At 39.0% G+C, this 23381-nt stretch overlaps 1 protein-coding gene across 1 annotated transcript in view; it reads right to left on the reverse strand.

The window, feature by feature from the left end:
* Nucleotides 1–23381, reverse strand: part of OLA1 (Obg like ATPase 1) — a 164029-nt gene that overhangs the window by 49665 nt on the left and 90983 nt on the right. Inside the window, exon 5 of the mRNA XM_070358567.1 lies at nucleotides 20091–20266. Within this exon, the coding sequence (XP_070214668.1) occupies nucleotides 20091–20266 (176 nt within the window). The remainder of the gene's footprint in view (nucleotides 1–20090; nucleotides 20267–23381) is intronic.

Below are 23381 nucleotides of genomic sequence, written 5' to 3' on the forward strand. Positions count from 1 at the left end.
TACTGGCTTTCTTAGTGAAATATCAATTCAGGGTTCTAGTCTTAACATTCTATAAGGACTAGCTTTTGCTGAACTACGCTTTAACTACCAAAAAAACAATCCAAATTCACCTTAAACATTTTGCTGTTCTGCCCTGACTCTTCTTATTAACAACAGCCTCATATTTACACTTCAGAAATGTTCTATGTTCTTGGTGTAGTTTATTACTGTCATTGTTAATAGCAGTTGTAATATATTTAGTCTCGGAAAGGACGTGTGACTTGCCTAAATTCTGATTGCCAGTAAGGGGCAGACCTGAGATTCAGATTCAGGTCTAAGTGACTCAAAAATTCACTTTCTGTCCAACCACCCTGGCTTGTTGTCTTCCTTAGAAGTGGATATGTTAGTCACTCAGTCGCGTCCGACTCTTGTGACCCCATATATTGCAGCCCGCCAGGCTCCTCTGTCCATGGTATTCTCTGTAATTACTCCTTGGTTAGCCTAGGCATTCCAAAGCTGTTATTCAATGTCCTCATCCTCATTCCAGTGTCATCAGGAAAATTCAACATTCTTACTAGTTGGTTACAATATCTGATTGTCAATCCATGTACCACAAAAATAGTATTTTCTTTGCAGACACTACCATAACCTATGGACAGAGGAGCCTGGCAGGCTATAGTCCATGGGGTCGCAAAGAGTCGGACATGACTTAGCAACTGAACACCATAACCAAGTTATGTTATATAACCCATAACTAGATTTTTCCGACTACTTGACTTCTCTATTTTGTATTCTTTAGTTCCCAAAGCAGAAATTATTAGTTCATGATCCATAAATGGAATTCAGGAATTTCCTAATATCCTGAAATTGTATTAAAGTTCTATGTTTATGTACCTTTGAAGGATAACGGCACACATCTTCCAAATGCTTTTAAAAAGGATTCACAATCCAAAAATCCAAGAACCATGGTTATGAGTGAGTCCATGGCAATGTTCCAAGGCCCCAACAACAGTCAATGAAGTATATGTTCTAGGTTCATGGACTCCCAGATTTGCAGTCTGAGACACTGACCTAAAACTTGCTTCAGCCAGACTCTGCACTCAAAATTCATCTATTCTTATCAAAACCATCCTGATTAAAATTCTAGCCCCTATAAAGTTTATCTAACACAATTACAGTTAAAATCATAATAGGGTTGTTGGAGAACATTACAAATTAAATATATCATTATTCTAGAAAATGAACTGCTTTAGAGTTAAGTTTTGGGCTTCCCTGGTGGCTCAGATGGTAAAGAATCCACCTGTAATGTGGGAGACCTGGGTTTGATCCCTGGGTTCTGAAGATCCCCTGGAGGAGGGCATGGCAACCCACTCCAGTTTTCTTGCCTGGAGAATCCCAAAGACAGAGGAGCCTGGCAGGCTACAGTCCATGGGATCGCAAAGAGTTGGAATGACTGAGCGACTAAGCACAGCACAGAGAAAAATAAGTATTAAAAGTTAGTTTTACTATATATTTAAATAAATCATAAAGCTACAATAATTAGAACAGTTTGATACTAGCACAAAAAGAGAGGTAAAGATTAAAAACAACCTAAAACATATTAATTGGAGATTTATTAACAAATTATGGGATATTTATAGAACAGTTTTCATGCAAGGGAAAATGTTCAAAATACACTGCTAAGTTAAAAAAAAAAGCAGATTCAGAACAAAGGAAAGAAATTAAGAATATGGATATTACTGTCAAACAGATTTGGGCTCAAGTCTTGGCTCTGCCACTTTCCAGCTGTGTAACTTTGGGACAGCTATTGAACCTGAACCTGTTTGTTTCTGTAAAATTGGGATAGTAATGCCAATTCAACATACGATGATTATGAGGATTAAATGAGAAAATGAATGTAAAGGTCAGGTGTGCCCATGGGCCTCTGATATGCGAATACCCCATCTGCCTACCCAGCCCCCATGACCTGTTGGACGGCAGATCCTCACAAAGCATGTGTGTCTGTGTATGTATGTGTGTGAGTGAGAGCTCCTGAGGTGGGGGAAGGTCTGGACTTCATGGAGCAGAACTGACTCAGGACAGAGAAAGGGGCCAGAGGTCAGCATAGCCGGGAGGACCCCAACTTACAAGCACGCAGTAAACATTCCAGAGATATTAAGTGTTATTATTTATGGCAAAATGGCATAATGTGACTCCATTTGTGGTTCTGAAACTATATATAATACATATAAATAAATGTACTCATAAAATGAAACTGGATAGATGTCTTATCAAACTGGTAGCACCAAAAATCTGGAAGATTGGATTCCAGAGAGATTTTCCTTTTCTGTCTTCTTTTTAAAAACTACAATGATATTTTATTTATTTTTAACCAATAAATGCTATCTTTAAAACTGGGGGGAAAAAAAAAGGTATATTTACAGGGTGAAGGGGAAGGGAGGACTTGATCTATTCTCTGCTCACCCTCTGTAAGCCTCAAATTTGATGGCTAACTAGATAGCTTTGGGGAGAAGGCAATGGCACCCCACTCCAGTACTCTTGCCTGGAAAATCCCATGGATGGAGGAGCCTGGTAGGCTGCAGTCCATGGGGTCGCTAAGAGTCGGACATGACTGAGCGACTTCACTTTCACTTTTCATTTTCATGCATTGGAGAAGGAAATGGCAACCCACTCCAGTATTCTTGCCTGGAAAACCCCAGGGACGGGGGAGCCTGGTGGGCTGCCGTCTATGGGGTCGCACAGAGTCGGACATGACTGAAGCGACTTAGCAGCAGCAGCAGCAGATAGCTTTGGCAGTTTATCAAGGTGACTCACGCTTGCTGCCGCTGCTGCTAAGTTACTTCAGTTGTGTCTGACTCTGTGCAACCCCAGAGACGGCAGCCCACCAGGCTCCCCTGTCCCTAGGATTCTCCAGGCAAGAACACTGGAGTGGGTTGCCATTTCCTCCTCCAATATATGCAAGTGAAAAGTGAAAGTGAAGTCGTGTCCGACTCTTAGCGACCTCATGGACTGTAGCCTACCAGGCTCCTCCATCCACTGGATTTGCCAGGCAAGAGTACTGGAGTGTGTTGCCATTGCCTTCTCTGGCTTTTACTCTGCAATAATTACAGCTTCCAAGCCTGGCACTTCTCTCTAGCCAAACCCAGTACCCTAAAACCTGAGGCTAATAACTACATGAGCTGACCTATGCTGGTTTGGTGGGTTTAAAACATACAGCCAACAATGCACTCAGACCAAAAGAATGGGGGGCAAGGCCTCCAGCTCAAAGTAGTCTGGCTAGAAGTCCACAAACACAGGTTCCTCCTGCTCCAATCAAGCATTCCCTTTAAACATCCCAAACTGAGGAATGTCCAATCTACACTTTCATCATGAAATAGAATGCTACCATATTCTAAGTTGAAATTTAGCATCTGCTTGAATCACGGTAATCCAAGTCCATGGCCTAACCAGTAATGCTGAAGAAGCTGAAGTTGAACGGTTCTATGAAGACCGAAAAGACCTTCTAGAACTAACACACCAAAAAGATGTCCTTCTCATTATAGGGGACTGGAAAGCAAAAGTAGGAAGTCAAGAAATACCTGGAGTAACAGGCAAATTAAGCCTTGGAGTACAGAATGAAGCAGGGCAAAGGCTAATAGAGTTCTGCCCAGAGAACACACTGGTCATAGCAAATTCCCTCTTCCAACAACACAAGAGAAGACTCTACACATAGACATCACCAGATGGTCAACACCGAAATCAGACTGATTATATTCTTTGTAGCCAAAGATGGAGAAGCTCTATACAGTCAGCAAAAACAAGACCGGGAGCTGACTGTGGCTCAGATCATGAACTCCTTATTGCCAAATTCAGACTTAAATTGAAGAAAGTGGGCAAAACCACTAGACCATTCAGGTATGACCTAAATCAAATCCCTTATGACTATACAGTGGAAGTGAGAAATAAATTTAGGGGACTAGATCTGACAGACAGAGTGCCTGATGAACTAAGGACAGAGGTTCAAGACATTGTATAGGAGAATATATAGGAGGAATCAAGACCATCACCAAGAAAAAGAAATGAAAAAAAGCAAAAAGCCTGTCTGAGGAGGCCTTACAAATAGCTGTGAAAAGAACAGAAGTGAAAAGCAAAGGAAAAAAGGAAAGATAAACCCATTTGAATGCAGAGTTCCAAAGAATAGCAAGGAGAGATAAGAAAAACTTCCTCAACGATCAGTGCAAATAAATAGAGGAAAAAATAGAATAGGAAAGACTAGAGATCTCCAAGAAAATTAGAGATAGCAAGGGAACATTTCATGCAAAGATGGGCTCAATAAAGGACAGAAATGGTAAGGACCTAAAAGAAGCAGAAGATATTAAGAAGAGGTGGCAAGAATACACAGAAGAACTGTACAAAAAAGATCTTCACGACTCAGATAATCATGATGGTGTGATCACTCACACTGACCTAGAGCCAGACATCCTAGAATGTGAAGTCAAGTGGGCCTTAGGAAGCATCACTATGAACAAAGCTAGAGGAGGTGATGGAATTCCAGTTGAGCTATTTCAAATCCTAAAAGATGATGCTGTGAAAGTGCTACACTCAATATGTCAGCAAATTTGGAAAACTCAGCAGTGGCCACAGGACTGGAAAAGGTCAGTTTTCATTCCAATCCCAAAGAAAGGCAATGCCAAAGAGTGCTCAAACTACCGCACAATTATACTCATCTCACACGCTAGTGCTCAAACTACCGCACAATTATACTCATCTCACACGCTAGTAAAGTAATGGTCAAAATTCTCCAAGCCAGGCTTCAGCAATACGTGAACCATGAACTTCCAGATGTTCAAGCTGGTTTTAGAAAAGGCAGAGGAACCAGAGATCAAATTGCCAACATCCAATAGATCACTGAAAAAGCAAGAGAGTTTCAGAAAAACATCTATTTCTGCTTTATTGACTATGCCAAAGCCTTTGACTGTGTGGATCACAATAAACTATGGAAAATTCTGAAGAAGACGGGAATACCAGACCACACTGACCTGCCTCTTGAGAAACCTGTATGCAGGTCAGGAAGCAACAGTTAGAACTGGACATGAAACAACAGACTGGTTCCAAATAGGAAAAGGAGTACATCAGGCTGTATATTGTCACCCTGCTTATTTAACTTATATGCAGAGTACATCATGAGAAACGCTGGGCTGGAGGAAGCACAAGCTGGAATCAAGATTGCCAGGAGAAATATCAATAACCTCAGATATGCAGATGACACCACCCTTATGGCTGAAAGTGAAGAAGAACTAAAGAGCCTCTTGATGAAAGTGAAAGAGGAGAGTGAAAAAGTTGGCTTAAAGCTGAACATTCAGAAAACTAAGATCATGGCAGCTGGTCCCATCATTTCAAGGCAAACAGATGGGGAAACAGTGGCTGACTTTATTTTGGGGGGCTCCAAATCTCTGCAGATGGTGACTGCAACCATGAAATTAAAAGACGCTTACTCCTTGGAAGGAAAGTTATGACCAACCTAGACAGCATATTGAAAAGCAGAGATATTATGTTGTCAACAAAGGTCCATCTAGTCAAGGTTATGGTTTTTCCAGTGGTCATGTATGGATGTCAGAGTTGGACTATAAAGAAAGCTGAGCGCCAAAGAATTGATGCTTTTGAACTGTGGTGTTGGAGAAGACTCTTGAGAGTCCCTTGGACTGCAAGGAAATGCAACCAGTCCATCCTAAAGGAGATCAGTCCTGGGTGTTCATTGGAAGGACCGATGTTGAAGCTGAAACTCCAATACTTTGGCCACCTGATGCAAAGAGCTGACTCATTTGAAAAGACCCTGATGATGGGAAAGATTGAGGGCAGGAGGAGAAGGGGATGACAGAGGATGAGATGGTTGGATGGCATCATTGATTCAATGGACATGGGTTTGGGTGGACTCCGGGAATTGGTGACGGACAGGGAGGGCTGGCATGCTGCAGTCCATGGGGTTGCAAATAGTCAGACGTGACTGAGCAACTGAACTGAGTCAGAATATTGAGCATTTGTTGCTCTGCTAGATGAATGCTGCTAAGGGGTGGGGAATGTTCTCCAAGAATTAAAATGATAGATTAACTCTAGCAATAACCTGCTACAATGTACATTGGCAGATGTTTGTTTTCAGTTATGTGATTCACTTAAGCAAATAGTGTAAACTTAAAACAGCAATGTCCCTGAACCCTGTTGACTATATTCCTGAACCCTGTTGACTATAAAGTGGCAACCTGGATGGAAACCAATTCATTTTTGAGGTACAGATCTCAGCAGATTTGACCATTACAAGGAAGACAACATGAAGAAGGCAATGGCCACTCACTCCAGTACTCTTGCCTGGAAAATACCATGGACAGAGGAGCCTGGTGGGCTGCAGTCCATGGGGTCGCTAAGAGTCGGACACGACTGAGCGACTTCACTTTCACTTTTCCCTTTCATGCATTGGAGAGGGAAATGGCAACCCACTCCAGTGTTCTTGCCTGGAGAATCCCAGGGATGGCGGAGCCTAGTGGGCTGCTGTCTATGGGGTCGCACAGAGTCGGACACAACTGAAGTGACTTAGCAGCAGCAGCAGCAGCAGGAAGACAACAGGGCTTCCCTGGTGACTCAGATGGTAAAAGAATCTGCCTACAACGCAGGAAACCTGAGTTCAGTCCCTGGGTTGGGGAGATCCTCTGGAGAAAGGAACAGCTACCCACTCCAGTATTCTTGCCTAGAAAATTCCATGGACAGAGAAGCCTGGCAGGCTGCAGTACATGGGGTCGCAAAAAGTTGGACATGACTGAGCGACTAACCCTTTCACTTTTCACAAAGATGGCAACTACTCCTATGATTCCCATAAATTAGTCGGAATGGATTTTACCATGTTCAAGGAAGGACAAAGGGAACAGGCAAAGCCTACAAATCTGATTTTAATGAAAAGGCTACTGAATAAGGAAAGTCATAAAGGAAGAGGAAAACAATCACATACCATCAATAACCTCTTAATGAATCATTTTGCATACTTGGCAGAATGCAAAAAGATAGAGCATCTATGAAACAGAAGCATGAGGCCATGAAGAGAGAATAGTATGAGGTTAGAAAGAATGGAAAAGATGCCAAGAGTGCTGATGAGCTAAGATAGATTTTTAAGGAAGCCAAAATCAAAGTAGGAAAATAAAAATCCAAGTTGAAGATTCACCTTACATGGCAGAATATAATCAGTGGCTTGGAGGCCAAACTTGAACAGGGGTTATACTGAAGTATAACATAAACTCAGTGTAACATACATAAGTGTACAGCTTGATGAAGTATCACAGAATAAGCAGATGCATGTAACTACCACCTGATCAACACACAGAATATTATTAGCAATGTAGTCACCATGTTCCCCTCCTCTCCAGAGATAATCACCTTCTGGCTTTTTTGCACCACAAGCTGGCTCGTTATTAAAATTTATGAAAATAAAATCATACAGTAAGTATTGTTTGGGTCCAGCTTCTTTCCTTCAACATTGTTTGTGAAATTCATCCACACTATTAAATAAGCTGTGGTGTGTTTTTTCTTTGCCACGTAATATTCCATCATAGGAATATAACCTCAATTTATCTATAGTATTGATAGACACTTCAGTTGTTTATACTTTAAACCTCTTACAATAAAGCTGGTATAAACATTCTCGTACATGCATTTTAGTAAATTTACACATGCATTTCTCCTGGGCATATACCTAAGACAGTTTTAGGTCACAGGTTTACTCTAACTTAGCATACATTGCTAATCAGTTTTCAGAAGCAGATGTACTAATTTATACTCACATCAACACTGTCTGAGAATTTCATTTGCTTCTCATTTCCTCCAACACTCAGACTGTCAATTTTCTTATGGTAAAAGTGTAAAAGTGTTAGTCACTCAGTTGTGTCCAACTCTTTGCAACCCCATGGACTGTATGGACTGTAGCTCACCAGCTTCCTCTGTCCATGCGATTCTCCAGGCAAGAATACTGGAGTGGGTTGCCATGCCCTCCTCCAGGGGATCTTCCTGGCCCAGGGATCTAACCCAAGTTTTTTGTATTTCCTGTATTGGCAAGCTTACCTTTTCAAATTCTGTTTAGTAAAAGTCCTAATTTTAATGTAGCCCACTTTAAAAATCTTTTCCTTTATGATTACTGCTTTTTGTTTCTGGTTTAAAAAAATATTTGTTTATTCCATGGTCATAAAATATTCTATGTTAGATCAATATTATAGATGCTTTATTCTATAAATTTCACCTTTTACTCTGTAAACTTCGCCTTTTGAGTATAGTGTGAGGTGGGTGAGAACTTATTTTCTCTCCCACAAAGATATCCAACTGTCCCAACACCATTTCTTTTTTTCTTTTTCTTTTTAATTGATTTATTTTTGGCTATGCAGGGTCTTTGTTGTTGCACGGATATTTCTCTCGTTGCAGAGAGTGGGGCTAGTCTCTAATTGCAGTGCGTGGGCTTCTCTTGTTGTGGAGAATAGGCTGTCGGGTGTTTGGGCTTCAGAAGTTGTAGCTTGTGGGCTCTAGAGCACAGGTTCAATAGTTGTGGCACAAAGGCTTAGTTGTTCCACAGCATGTGGGATTCTCCAGGACTAGGGACTGGACCTGGGTATCCTGCATTGGCAGGAATATTCTTTACCACTGAGCCACCAGGGGAGGCCCCCAACACCACTTCTTAGGAAAAGTATTTCTCCATTACTCTGCAGTGCCATCTCTACCACAAATTGAAGTATATTTGTGTCTGTATACCCATTCTCTTCCATTGGTCAATTTGTCTATTGTTGCCTGTCTTAATCACTGTAGATTTGTACTAGTCTTGATATAAGGTTGATGTGCACAAAGTCCTCCATCTTTGTTCTTTGAGATTGTTTTGCTTATTTGGTGACCTTTGCATTTCCATGTAAAATTTAGTTGTCAATTTCTAAAACAACATGATATGACTTTGACTGGGATCTGTTGAATCTACAGATCAATTTTAGAGAGATATGACATCTTTAAAATATCAAGTCTTTCAATCAAAACAAAACTGGTATAACCTTTCATTCACTCATTTATTTCTCTAAATAAAGGCTTTATACTTTTTGTGTAGAAACTTTAGTATGACTTCCATGAGATGGAGAAGTCTCTTGAGAGTCCCTTGAACTTCAAGATCAAACCAGTCAATCCTAAAGGAGATCAGTCCTGAATATTTATTAGAAGGACTGATGCTAAGGCTGAAGCTCCAATACTTTGGACACCTAATGCAAAGAACTGACTCACTGGAAAAGACCCTAATGCTGGGAAAGACTGAAGGCAGGAGGAGAAGGGGATGACAGAGGATGAGACGGTTGGATGGCATCACCAACTTGATGGAAATGAGTTTGAGCAAGCTCCAGGAGTTGGTGATGGACAGGGAAGCCTGGCGTGCTGCAGTCCATGGGGTCGCAAAGAGTCGGACACGACTAAGCAACTGAACTTAACTGATCTGAATTTTTAAAATGTCACAACTAGCATCTTTTTAAAAACATTTCAAGTTCTGTATTATGAAATATAAGTCATTTTTTATATTGACCTTATATTCAACAATCCAGATGACTTCATACACTAATTCCAATGGTTTATATCCCCAATTCTGTCATGTTCTCTAAACACATGGCATGCTGTCTGTGAATAATAATCACTTTTATCTAATACAAGACTGAATAGAAGCAGTGATAGTAAGCATGACTGGTTTTGCTCCCACTACGAGGGGGAAAGCTTTCAGTATTTCACCATTAAGTATAACTGGTTATGCATGTTTCTTTTTTGTAGATACCCTTTCTCAGGTTAAGGAGATTACCCTCTAGAGGTCTTTTTTTTTTTTTTTTTTAATCATGAGCAGTCAAATATTATCAAATCCTTTTTTCAATGTTTAAAGACAATCATGATTTTTCTCCTTTATTCTGTTACTTTAATCTTTAATATCAACCTGCTTTGCATTCCTAGAATTTTAGTCATATCTAATTATTGTTAATATCTATTACTAGATTCAGTCTGTTAATATTTTTATTTAAGATTGTGCATTTACGTTCATGAAAGAGATTTGTCTTTAACCTTTCTTTCTTATATTGTATGGTTTGGGTATCAAGATTCTTCTGACCTCATAAAACCAGTTAGTTTTCTCTCTTTTACTATTATCTGGAAGAATGTGTCTGAGACTTCATTGTGTAGAGAAGTCACCTGGGCCAGAGTTTTCTTTAAACAGGGTTTTAAATTATGAGTTCAATTTCTTCAATAGATACAGGACTAATGAGATTTTTATTTCTCTTTACACTAACTTTGTGAAATAGTCTTTAAAAATACTTGCTCATTTCACATATTTTTCAAATAACTGTCATAAGTTGCTTATAATATCTTATTAGCATTTTAATGTCTGTTGGATCTATAGTAATACTTCTCTTTCATCTCTAGTACTGGTTTTGTGTTCCCTTTTTCACTCTTTCACCAGTCTTGCCAAGAATTTATCAATTTTATTAGTGTTTTCAAAGAAGCAACTTGACCTTTTTAAGCCTCTTTATTACATGTTTCTTTTCTATATTATTAATGTCTCCTCTCATCTTTACTGTTTCTGTCATTTACTTTCTCTGAGTTCTTTTCTAACTCCTTCAGATGGATACTTTGAGAATACTGACATGCAGTTCAGTTCAGTTCAGTTGCTCAGTCGTGTCCGACTCTGCGACCCCATGAATCGCAGCACACCAGGCCTCCCTGTCCATCACCAACTCCCGGAGTTCACTCAGACTCACGTCCATCGAGTCAGTGATGCCATCCAGCCATCTCATCCTCTGTCGTCCCCTTCTCCTCCTGCCCCCAATCCCTCCCAGCATCAGATTCTTTTCCAATGAGTCAACTCTTTGCATGAGGTGGCCAAAATACTGGAGTTTCAGCTTTAGCACCATTCCTTCCAAAGAAATCCCAGGGCTGATCTCCTTCAGAATGGACTGGTTGGTTCATTATTCTTTTTTATTTTGGATGTATACATTTGAGACTATAAATTTATAAAATCTGATTGTATATATCAGAAAAGAATACAACAAATTTTGAAACATTGTTATTTTCATTATCATAGGGTTAAAACATTTCCATTATGAGTTTTTCCTTAAAACGTAATCTTTTAGAAGTGTGCTGTTTAAGGCCTCCTTGGTAGCCCAGTGGTAAAGAATCCACCTGCTGCCAATGCAAGAGACATGGGTTTGATCCCTGGTCCTGGAGAATGCCACATGCCGTGGAGCAATGAAGCCTGTGTGCCACAACTATGAAGCCTGTGCTCCAGAGTCCAGGAGCTGCAACTACTGAAGCCCAAATATCTTAGAGCCTGTGGTCTGCAGTAAGCAAAGCCACTGCAATGAGAATCCCGTGCACTGCAATTAGAGCAGCTCCCCTTTGCCGCAACTAGAGGAAAGCTCACGCGGCAAAAAAGACCCATCACCACCAAAAATAAATAATAAAATTATTTTTTTGAAAAGAAGTGTACCATTTAACTCCCAAACATTTAGAAATTTTCCAGCAATCTTTTCATTACTGACTGCTACTTTTAATTCCATAATGATCAGATAATATATTCTTGATGATCTCAATCATCTGAAATTTGTTCATTTGCTAGATGGCTAATAGTAAGGACAATTTCGGCAAACATTTCATTGGTATCTGACAAGAGAGTACACTGGTGGTTGTTAGGTGCAGTCTTCTATATGTCAATTGGGTCAAACTCCTTAATCACACTGTTTAAATCTTCTATATTCTTACTAAAATTTTGTCTGCTTGTTATATCAATTACTAAAAGAAGTGTTAAAATAGTCCATCATGATCATAGATTTGGGTCTTTTAAAAGAAACTGCGAAGTTGCTAGAGAAGCAGGAGAGCAACTAGGAAAGCTAGGTATCGATGATAATCCACTTGAGGCTGGTGATCATGAGTTTATGGAGACAGTGATATGTCCTGTTTTTAATTCTCTCCATCTGTGTTCCACTGGCAACAGCAAGGAGAAAGTGGACAGACAGAAATTTATTCAGGAAAGTGTGCCTACAGCATGTGCACCATAACATCAGTTCCTATATGAGTTCATTCCCTCAGTGTATATAAACTGATGATTCTAAAGTATTCATTTGGTCTCATATGAGTTTAATCCTTGTGAGCCTTGACCCAAACACAAGACATTCTTTGTGTTAACCTGCTGGTCTTAAACAGACTTGCACTTCCCAACTGCTGTCTTCAAATAAATAAGTGACCACTGAGGACCAATAAGCCAGACACAAAAAGACAAAAATCGTACAGTTTCACTTACATGAGGTACCAAGAACAGGCAAATTCACAGAGAAAGGAAGTATAACAGAGATTACAAGGGGCAGGGAGGAGGGGGAAATGGTATGCTATTATTTAAGGGATACACAGTTTCAATTTGGGATGATGAAAAAAAATGGAAATGGACAGTGGTGATAGTCATACAACATTGCAAATGTACTTAATGCCGCTATATTGTACACTTAAAATGAGTAAAGTAGTTAAATTTTACTTCATGTGTAGTTTACCACAATAATTTTTTTTTTTTTTAAAGTAAGAAATTTCTGCTTCAGGCTATGTCTAAAGGGTGACTAGGAAACGGAGTTGAAGGAACAGCAAAAGGGTAGAGCTGTTGTTGTTGTTCAGTCTCCCGGTCGTGTCCGACTCTTTGCGACCCCGTGGACTGCAGCACGCCAGGCCTCCCTGTCCCTCACCAAACTCCCGGAGTTCGCTCAGGTTCATGTTCACTGCGTCGGTGATGCTGTCCAAACATCTCATCCTCTGACGCCCTCTTCTCCCTCTGCCTTCAATCTTCCCCAGCATCAGGGACTTTTCCATGAGTTGTCTGTTTGCATCAGATGACCAAAATACTGGATCTTCAGCTTCAGCATCAATCCTTCCAGTGAATATTTAGAGTTGATCTCCCTTAAGATTGACTGATTTGATCTCCCTGCTGTCCAAGGGCCTTTCAGGAGTCTTCTCCAGCACCAGAGTTCAAAGGCATCAATTTTGGGGCATTCTGCCTTCTTTACAGTCCAGCTCTCACAACATGACCACTGGTAAGACCATAGCCCTGACTATATGGACTTTATCGGCAGAGTAATGTCTCTGCTTTTCAACACACTGCCTAGGTTTGCTATCGCTTTCCTGCCAAGAAGCACTCGTCCTCTGATTCCATGGCTTCAGTCACCATCTAAAGTGATTTTGGAGCCCAAGAAGAGGGAATCTATCACTACTTCCGCCTTTTCCCCTTCTATTTGCCATGTAGTAATTAAGCCAGATGCCATGATCCTAGTTTTTTTGACATTTAGTCTTAGAACTGTAGTAAATGAGCTCAAATATTTAAAACCAAAACCTTTATTCCACTGTTAGAAGAGCTGAGAAAGTATGTCAGGCAGGGTCAGATCACAAAGAAAACCTGAAAGCCATGGACTTCATGTTGGAAGTAGTTTGCAGGAAGATGGCAAGATATCTTAATCAGCAGAGTAACAGAATAGCAGTTTCTAATTGTGGGGAACAAGAGCAAAAATGGAGGTAAAGAAATCAGTTTAAGCATAAACGAGGCCTAAACTAAAAAAGTTTTTAAAATAACAACGAAGAGACACAGGAAATATTCAAGAGATAAAATCAACAGGATGGATATAAATGGTATATCAGAGAGAGGAGTCAAAGATTGTTGTTGTTCAGTTGCTTGTTGTTCAGTTGATTGTTATTCAGTTGCTAAGTCATGTCTGACTCTTTGTGACCCTATGGATTGCAGTTTGCCAGCCTCCTCTGTCCTCCAATGTCTCCTCGAGTTTGCTCAAATTCATGTCCACTGAATTGGTGATGCTATCTAACCATCTTATCCTCTGCCACCCTCTTCTCCTTTTGCCTTCTTTCCTAGCACCAGGGTCTTTTTCAGTGACTCAGCTCTTCGCATCAGGTAGTCAAAACTGGAGCTGAAGCTTCAGCTTCAGCATTAGTCCTTCGAAAGAAAATTCAGGGTTGATTTCCTCTAGGACAGACTGGCTTGATCCCCTTGCTGTCCAAGGGACCCTCAAGAGTCTTCTCCAACACCACTGTTCAAAAGCATCAATTCTTCATTGTGCAGCCTTCTTTATGGTCTGACTCTTATATCTGTACAATGGCTACTGGAAAAACCATAGATTTGACAATCCGACTTTGTCGGCAAAGTAATGCCTCTGCTTTTTAAAATGCTGCAAAGGTTTGTTATAGGTTTTCTCCCAAGAAGCAAGTGTGTCTCTTAATTTCATAGCTGCTGTCACTGTCTGCAGTGATTTTGGAGCCCAAGGAAATAAACTCTGTCCCTGTTTCCATTCTTTCCCCATCTATTTGCCATGAAGTGATGGAACCAGATGCCATGATCTTAGTTTTCTTAATGCTGCATTTTAAGCCAGCTTTTTCACTCTCCTCTTTCACTTTCATCAAGAGGCTCTTTCCTCTTTGCTTTCTGCCATAAGGATAGTGTCATCTGTGTATCTGAGGTTATTAACATTTCTCCTGGCAATTGTGATTCTAGCTTGTGCTTCATCCAGCCTGGCATTTCACTTGATCTACTCTGCACAGAAGTTAAATAAACAGGATAACAATATACAGCCTTGACGTACTTTCCCAATTTTGAGCTGGTCTGTTATTCCATGCCCAGTCCTAACTGTTGCTTCTTGATCTGCATACAGGTTTCTCAGGAGGCAGTAAGGTGGTCTGGCATTTCCATTTCTGTAGGAATTCTCCACAGTATGCTGTGAACCACATAGTCAAAGGCTTTAGCATGGTCAATGAAGCAGAAGTAGATGTTTTTCTGAAATTCTCTTCCTTTTTCGATGATCCAACATATGTTGGCAATTTGATCTTTGGTTTCTCTGCCTTTTCTAAATCCAGTTTATACATCTGGAAGTTCTCGGTTCATATACTGTTGAAGCCTAGCTCGAAGGATTTTGAGCATTACCTTGTAGCATGTGAATTGAGCACAACTGTGCAGCAGTTTCAACATTCTTTGGCATTGCCTTTCTTTGGGACTGGAATGAAAACTGAACTTTTCCAGTCCTGTGGCCACTGCTGAGTTTACCAAATTTGCTGGCATACTGAGTACAGCACAGTCTTTTAGGATTTTTAACAGCTTAGCTGGAATTCTATAACCTCCACTAGCTTTGTTTGTAGTAATGCTTCCTAAGGCCCACTTGACTTCACACTCCAGGATGTCTGCCTCTAGGTTTGTGACCACACCATCGTGGTTATCTGGGTCATTAAGACCTTTTTTGTACAGTTCTTCTGTGTATTCTTGCCATGTCTTCTTAATCTCTTCTGCTTCTGTCAGGTCCTTACCATTTCTGTCCTTTAGTGTGCCCATCTTTGCATGAAATGTTCCTTTGGTATCTCTAATTTTCTTGAAGAGATCTCTAATCTTTCCCATTTAATGTTTTTTAAGTTACATAAAAATTAACTTTAAAAACTGCCCTAAGAATAATGAGAAGAAATCTGCTAATAGCTATATGTTTGGGGGACATTAATTATTTAATTCAGAGAGACTGACAAGAAAAACAGATCTATTATTTACAATTCTTGGTTGCCTTATTTAGTGGTTTAATCAGATAACTGTTAGTTTTATAAATATCTTTTAAGTATGATGATTTCCAAATAATTAGTTAATACAAAATAAAAATGATCCTTAAAGCTTTTTACCTTCATTTCCAAATTTTGTCTTTCCAAACAGAATGTGTGTGCTGCGCTGTGCTTGCCTGCTCAGTCATGTCCGACTCTTTGTGACCCCATGGACTGTAGCCCACCATGCTCCCCTGTCCATGGAATTTTCCAGGCAAGAATACTGGAGTGGGTTGCCACACCTTCCTCTAGGGGATCTTGAGATAAAAGAATCTGCCTACAATGTAGGAAACTTGGGTTCAATCTCTGGGTAAGGAAGGTCCCATGGAGAAGGGAATGGCTACCCACTCTAGTATTCTTCCCTGGGAAACCCCATGGACAGAGAAGCCTGGCAGGCTACAGTCCATAGGGTCACAAAGAATGAGACATGATTGAGTGACTAACACTTTCATTTATAAGAAGAGGGAAACTTGGATGGAGACACAGGGGAAGGTAGCCATGTGAAGATGGAGGCAGAGATTGAACTTATACTGCCACATGCCAAGGAATTCTTGGGGCTACCAAAAACTGAAAAAGCAAGAAAGGACTCTCCTGTGGAGGCTTTCAAGGGAACATGGCCCTGCTGGCACCTTGATTTCAGACTTCTAGCCTCTTGAACTGTGAGAGAATACATTTCTATCATTTTAAGCCATCTAGTTTGTGATAACTGTTATGGCAGCCCTAGGAAACTACTGAAGCTTCTTTGGTGGTTCAGTGATAAAGAACCCACCTGCTAATGAATGAGACTCAGGTTCAGTCCCTGGGTTGAAAAGATCCTTTGGAGAAGGAAATGGTAACCCACTCCAGTATTCTTGCTTGAGAAATTCCAGGGACAGAGGAGCCTTGTGGGCTACAGTCCATGGGGTCGCAGAAGACTCAGACATGACTTAAAGACCAAATCACAAGAGACTTTTTATGTTATTTAGTACTCTCTTGGCTCTCATATTTCTTGGGTTACAGAAAATAATTATGTATTAGAATTTCTAAGGATCATGTTGCAGCGAGTTTCTTACCACTAAGCTACCAGGGAAGCCCCATAAATGCACAATAGAGGTAATATTACTCCTAGAGAGGCAAAAATTGACTCTAGGGAGTGAAAAAAAAAAAAAAACCTAGTTATTAAAATACTTTGTGGCCTTCCAATGCTCAACTCTATCCAACAAATTCTTACTCATTAGTACTTAATTTCTCTCATTAGGGAGAAATTTAATTAACTTAAATTTTCCTTAGGGACAATGATAATCAGAAAGAAAGCTGAGAAACACAAATCTATACTTTATTCTGAAGCAGCTAAATCTGAGGAAAGAAAATGATGAAATAATCTCAGTGTTTGGAAATAAGAAGTAATAGGTGTTCTAATTTTTTTCAAGAAGAAAGGCCAGGAAATGGTAGCCCAAGAATTTCAGAAGAATGTAATGTCTCTTTTCCCCATGTATAAGTAAAAGCAAGATCAACAAATTTTATTTTTAAGACACTTAATGCTTCTGAAACAGATAAGAATGTCAGTAAGCATCAGTTAACTAAGGGATGACTGCTCAGCTTTATTCTAATCAGAAAACCATGTTGTTTGGGGCAAAGGAATTGCCTTCAATCCGAATATCTTTTGCCGGGAGCCGGCATATTGCATATTGAGTGCATATTGCATATTGAGTGCAGCACTTTCCACAGCATCATCTTTCAGGATCTGGAATAGCTCAACTGGAATTCTATCACTGCCGGTAGCCAGCGTGAGGAACTCCGCCCATGACAAAGGTCATGAGGAAGGAGGCTTGGCATACGCAAAGGCGGGATCGAGCTTCAGGAGTCCCCCTGGAAATTCTCGAGCATCTAGCCCCAAAACCAGAGTCTGCCTACTTTCTGCTTTGAGCTTTCACCTACAGCTCTGATTTTACGGGGGGCTGTCCCCCACTACCTCTCTCTGAAAAAAGAGTTAGCTTACAGTTCCAGTTAATAATTCCTGGGTGTGACAGTGTTTAACCTACAAACTCCTTTGGAAATCCTCTAGCCTACCTGAATAGGTTTTTCCGGCCACATGTGATTGTTCAGAGCCTCCCAACTGTGAGAGGCAGGAGATGTTCTAAACTGTCTAAACACAGATTCTTTTGAGTAGTTAAAAGATTGATTAGAAATTGTATTGGTGAAGGGATTTTCACTTGTTGGGCCAATGTTTGCTGCTAAGTTTCCATATCCCTTACCTGCTGTGTCCCTGGCAGTGTATTGATTAATATAATTGGTGTAAGTAGTAGCTTTAATGTTTGTAACCTGGGACCCTTGAGTTAATTCTTTTTCTTGTTATAGCCCACCACACCTTTGCGCTGTAGGAATGCAACTTTATCTAATGCTTTTGGAGGGTGGCTCCTGACCAATCACCTTTAGAGAAAAATAAGTTTTCTGAAGAAAAGGTCTTAAAATGTTAACAGGCCTCCCGGCCAGAAGATGATGCAAATCACCTAAGCTTTTGCATATGATAAGTTTGCAGGAAGAAAGTCTGGCCTGCTGCCTGACTCTACCCCTTCCCCCATTATCCTCTATGCATAACTTAAGGTATAAAAACTACTTTGGAAAATAAAGTGTGGGCCTTGTTCACGAAACTTGGTCTCACCATGTCGTTCTTTCTCTTACCTTCTGGCTGAATTATTCAGCCTCTTTTCTACAGTGAATTTCCTCACTGAGCTATCCTTATTTCAGCCTCTTTTCTCCACTGAATTTCCTCACTGAGCTATCCTCATTCTATTACTCTTTATATCCTTAATTAATGTTTAATTAAGCAATTGTTTCCTGATCTTCGCCTACGCCATCTCTCCTTCGAATACCCTGGATCAGCCGGGGCTGGTCCCCGGCAATCTTTCTCACGATTTTTCCCCTTTTCAGAAAGGAATATCTTTATCCATATGTGAAATCCCCTTTTCTGTCATAAATCTTTTATAATTTCCACAGACAAATTGCTTTCTTTTCTCCGCTCTATTTGCATAAGGAAAAAGTGAAATAACCATGATGTCAAGAAAAGTCAAATGACTTGGGCTCGCTCCAAACTATCAAGAAATGAGTAGCACAACGCAGGTCTTTCTGCTTTAGGACCAGGCACTTTCAGCCATAATTCATTAGTAGTGTGCCTATGTTTAGATTCTGTAATTGATTTCTTCCTATTAGAGTTCCCTAATCAACTGTGTTGCCAAACTTATTAAAAATAAATGAGAAAACAAAAATAAAAGATAATCAGCTTCTAAAAATGAGAAAATAAAAAATAGGCATATTAAATCACATGAGAAGTTAAAAAGAAAGAAAATTTCCTATAATAAAAAAGCCATAAAAAGCAAGAACAGTTTATGGAAGATGTTAATAAATGAGAAAATATATAATCAAGCTGCTTTTTTATGGTAAAAGACAATTTTTTTTAATTTAAACTAAAAGCTTCAAAACCAATTTTGAAACATTGCTTAGAATATTATTAAAGAGTATTCACAATAATGTGATAGAAAACATATTTGAATATTAAAGACAATGACATGTGTTTTCACCGCATAAAATGTTAAAATTATTTGTCTACTTTAATAGTGCATTCATTCAGTCAATTGCTATGGAAGACCAATTTCTTATATAAATCACTTCTTCAAATCCACAAAACTCATATTCAGTCATTTAGTTAAATTTGGCAAGTTTTCATCAGAAAACTCCACATCTCCAACATTAAAGGTTTTCTCTGGTGGCTCAGATGGTAAAGCGTCTGCCTACAATGATGGAGACCTGGGTTCGATCCCTAGGTTGGGAAGATCCCCTGGAGAAGGAAATGGCAACCCACTCCAGTATTCTTGTCTGGAAAATCCCATGGACAGAGGAGCCTGGTAGGCTAAAGTCCACGGGGTCACAAAGAGTCGGACACAACTGAGCGACTTCACTTTCCAACATTAAAACTTGAGGCTACTAATAGTAACCATATAAATACTCAATATTAGTGCTAAATATGGCTTGCTAAGAATACTTAACCAGTGTATCACAACAATCCTTTGTTGCCAAGAGAAAACAAAGTTTTTCAACAATGTTTTAACAGAAATGATCCTTGAATCATTCTGACAGAGGGGACATATGTACATTTATGACTGGTTCATGTTGATATTTGACAGAAAACAACAAAATTCTGTAAAGCAATTGTCCTTCAATAAAAAAATAAATTTTTTAAAAATTAAAGAAAAAAGGCAATGGGGAACTATAAATACCAATTATAAATAATGATGGGGAATTATAAATAATAGGGAAAAATGCTTGTTTCTTGTTACATTTTTCTCGTTAAAAGTATTTGTTGCTTTAGTAAAAGTTAAAAAAGAAGAGAAATGATTCTTGAATCCTAAAATTCCGTAACAATATTAGATGTTATATGTGTTTTATTTTAAAAAATTAATCAAAGAAAATGAACTCAAATATCTAAAGAAGCTATAAATTTTACTTACATATTCAGGTTTTAGTTTTTTATCTCCACCTCTCACAGCCACTTTCTCTAGTTTATCTATAATGGGCCCAACCATTTCCTCATCTTTAAGCTGAAGCTCTTCATGTATTATTTCTATATCTCGAACAGGATCTACACTTCCTTCAACATGTGTGATATCATCATCTTCAAAAGCACCTAAAATAAATTAAAGCAAAGCAATTCAATAAACAAATAACACAAAGGTCATTATGAGAGTGAGTCAAGATTCCTAGGTTAACAATTTACTCAAATTATTCTGAATTCTTACAAGTAAGACAGAGTATTTTTTTTTTTCTGATTTCATACTACTTAGGGCACTATCAGTAAAATAATAATTCAAGAGCTTCAACATTTCAAAAACTGATTGAAATAAATAAAATTATGATTTTTACAGAAAGAAAATTATGCTCCAGAACTACCGGTATTTTCAGGTTTGGTACATTAAAAGATACTGTTTTCCAAGCATGAGAGTCTGAAGTTCTAAACTGCACTATTAGGGTTTCCAAGGGAAACCGGATTTGGGGGGGCGGTGTGTGTGAAATCATCTGGCAGACCTCTTCCCTGCTTCAATCTACTTTATCACTGTGGTTCTGACGGTGATTAGATAATGAACCACTCAGACACACAATTTACACAGCAGCTAATTTCATCGGCCTGATGTGAGGGTATGGTTTTTAGGGGGCTATCAAAGAAGCAGATGAAGGTGCATTTGTCATATATGAGTGACAACCATTCACACTATCTGAACAAAATGGTGCTGGCCCTTATTAGAAACACATGCTATTATCACATATTTAAAGTGCAGTTGAAGCCATAATTTCAAATTGCCAACTGGAAACATAAGGGTAAAACAACCAGATATTACTGAAGCATGTGTACTGACTTTATGCCCTTTTGAAGACATAATGTGGCAACATAATTCAGCTGGGATTTACTCAAATTATCAGATAACAGTATCACAAAAATGAACAAATACTAAGAAATATTATAAACATAAAGCAATGGTATACCCACAGAACAATAAACACATTTATAACAAATTCATTTAATTAAAATTACCAATCAGATTATATTCCCAAAATGAGATGTTTTCAAACATAAAGGATCAGTTATTTTAGATAGAAGGTATCACAGGAATCATGAAAGACAGTTAGATTGAGTTTGATAAGAGAAAAACAATGACTATAGCTCATTCTTACATACTAGAAGACCAAGACATTCACACTGCAGGTTGCAAAGTTTTTAAATACAATTTCCCAAAATTAGAAATAATTGATCTGTTCATATCTTAATGTGGAATTATTTGGTAATAATAAATTTAAAGTAAATTATTACAATTAAGTGTAAGTATTTAAATTAATACTTAAGTATTATTGGCAAACAATCAATGTTATATATGTTATATATTGAATGTTATACAAACAATCAATATATATCTGATTCATATGAACAAAATTAAGTTCAAAATGAGGAGGTACATTATATCCTACTAATAAGCACACCAGACAATGGTTTAGGTAAATTTTCTAAATATCCAAAAAGTATGAAAAAAGTCTCCCTGGAAGCATAATATTAACTTATTATCGTGAGGCAACCTATACAAATAACACAATAAAACAGGAAAACTGAAAATAAAAGTTAGATCAGATCTGGCAGTCAGATCAATAAAGGAAACATGGTCAGTTCAGTTACAGAAATAAAAAACTTATGACACTTAGAATGAAATATTTCTTACAAAGCTATCTTGATGTAGGAGCTAATGAGTAGTTATAGTGATATCCTCAACAACATTCCTAAAATAAATGCATCAGCAGATTTTAAATGGCAATCTATTCATCTCAGCCCTCAATTTTAACCAGATAGACAATAGAAATTGAACTGCATTGTTGTTCCCATGCTTGACAGTATCACTATTTTATTCATTTATATATGAGGTGGAAACATATTATGCAAATAGCCCAAAAATTAAGATAAAAATTAAGTGAAAGGAACATTAAATTTATCCTTCAAAACTGAATAGCCCTGGGATCAACTGAGGTCTAAAAGAGCTGTAAAATACAAGCTTACAGAAAATTTGGTGGCCATTTGGACAACTTCCCATTCTTTTTTTTTTTTTTTACAGCCAGATAGATATATTTTATTTATTTTTCTTTTTTAAATTAATTTATTTTAATCGGAGGCTAATTACTTTATAATATTGTAGTGGTTTTTGCCATACATTGACATGAATCAGCCATGGGTGTACATGTGTTCCCGATCCTGAACCCCCCTCCCTCATTCCTCCCCATCCCATCGCTCTGGGTCATCCCAGTGCACCAGCCCTGAGCACCCTGTCTCATGCATCAAACCTGGACTGGCAATCTATTTCACATATGGTAATATACATGTTTCAATGCTATTCTCTCAAATCATCCCACCCTCGCCTTCTCACACAGAGTCCAAAAGTCTGTTCTTTACATCTGTGTCTCTTTTGATGTCTTGCATATAGGGTCATCATTACCATCCTTCTAAATTCCATATATATGTGTTAGTATACTGTATTGGTGTTTTTCTTTCTGACTTACTTCACTCTGTATAATAGGCGCCAGTTTCATCCACCTCATTAGAACTGATTCAAATGCATTCTTTTTAATGGTGGAGTAATGTTCCATTGTGTATATGTACCACAGCTAGACGAATGGACATCTAGGTTGCTTTCATGTTCTGGCTATTGTAAACAGTGCTGCAATGAACATTGGGGTACACGTCTCCTTCAATTCTGGTTTCCTCAGTGTATATGCCCAGCAGTGGGATTGCTGGGTCGTATGGCAGTTCTATTTCCAATTTTTTAAGGAATCTCCACATTGTTCTCCATAGTGGCTGTATTACTTGGCATTCTCACCAACAGTGTAAGAGCGTTCCCTTTTCTCCACACCCTCTCCAGCATTTACTGTTTGTAGACTTTTTGATAGAAGCCATTCTGACTCGTGTGAGATGGTACTTCATTGTGGTTTTGATTTGCATTTCTCTGATCATAAGTGACGTTGAGCATCTTTTCATGTGTTCGTTCAGTTCAGTCGCTCAGTCGTGTCCGACTCTTTGTGACCCCATGAACTTCCGCATGCCAGGCCTCCCTGTCCATCACCAACTCCCGGAGTTCACCCAAACTCATGTCCATCGAGTTGGTGATGCCATCCAGCCATCTCATCCTCTGTAGTTCCCTTCTCCTCCTGCCCTGGATCCGTCCCAGGATCAGAGTCTTTTCCAGTGAGTCAACTCTTTGCATGAGGTG

Source organism: Bos mutus, chromosome 2 (genome assembly GCF_027580195.1).
Source record: "Bos mutus isolate GX-2022 chromosome 2, NWIPB_WYAK_1.1, whole genome shotgun sequence".
NCBI lineage: Eukaryota > Metazoa > Chordata > Mammalia > Artiodactyla > Bovidae > Bos > Bos mutus.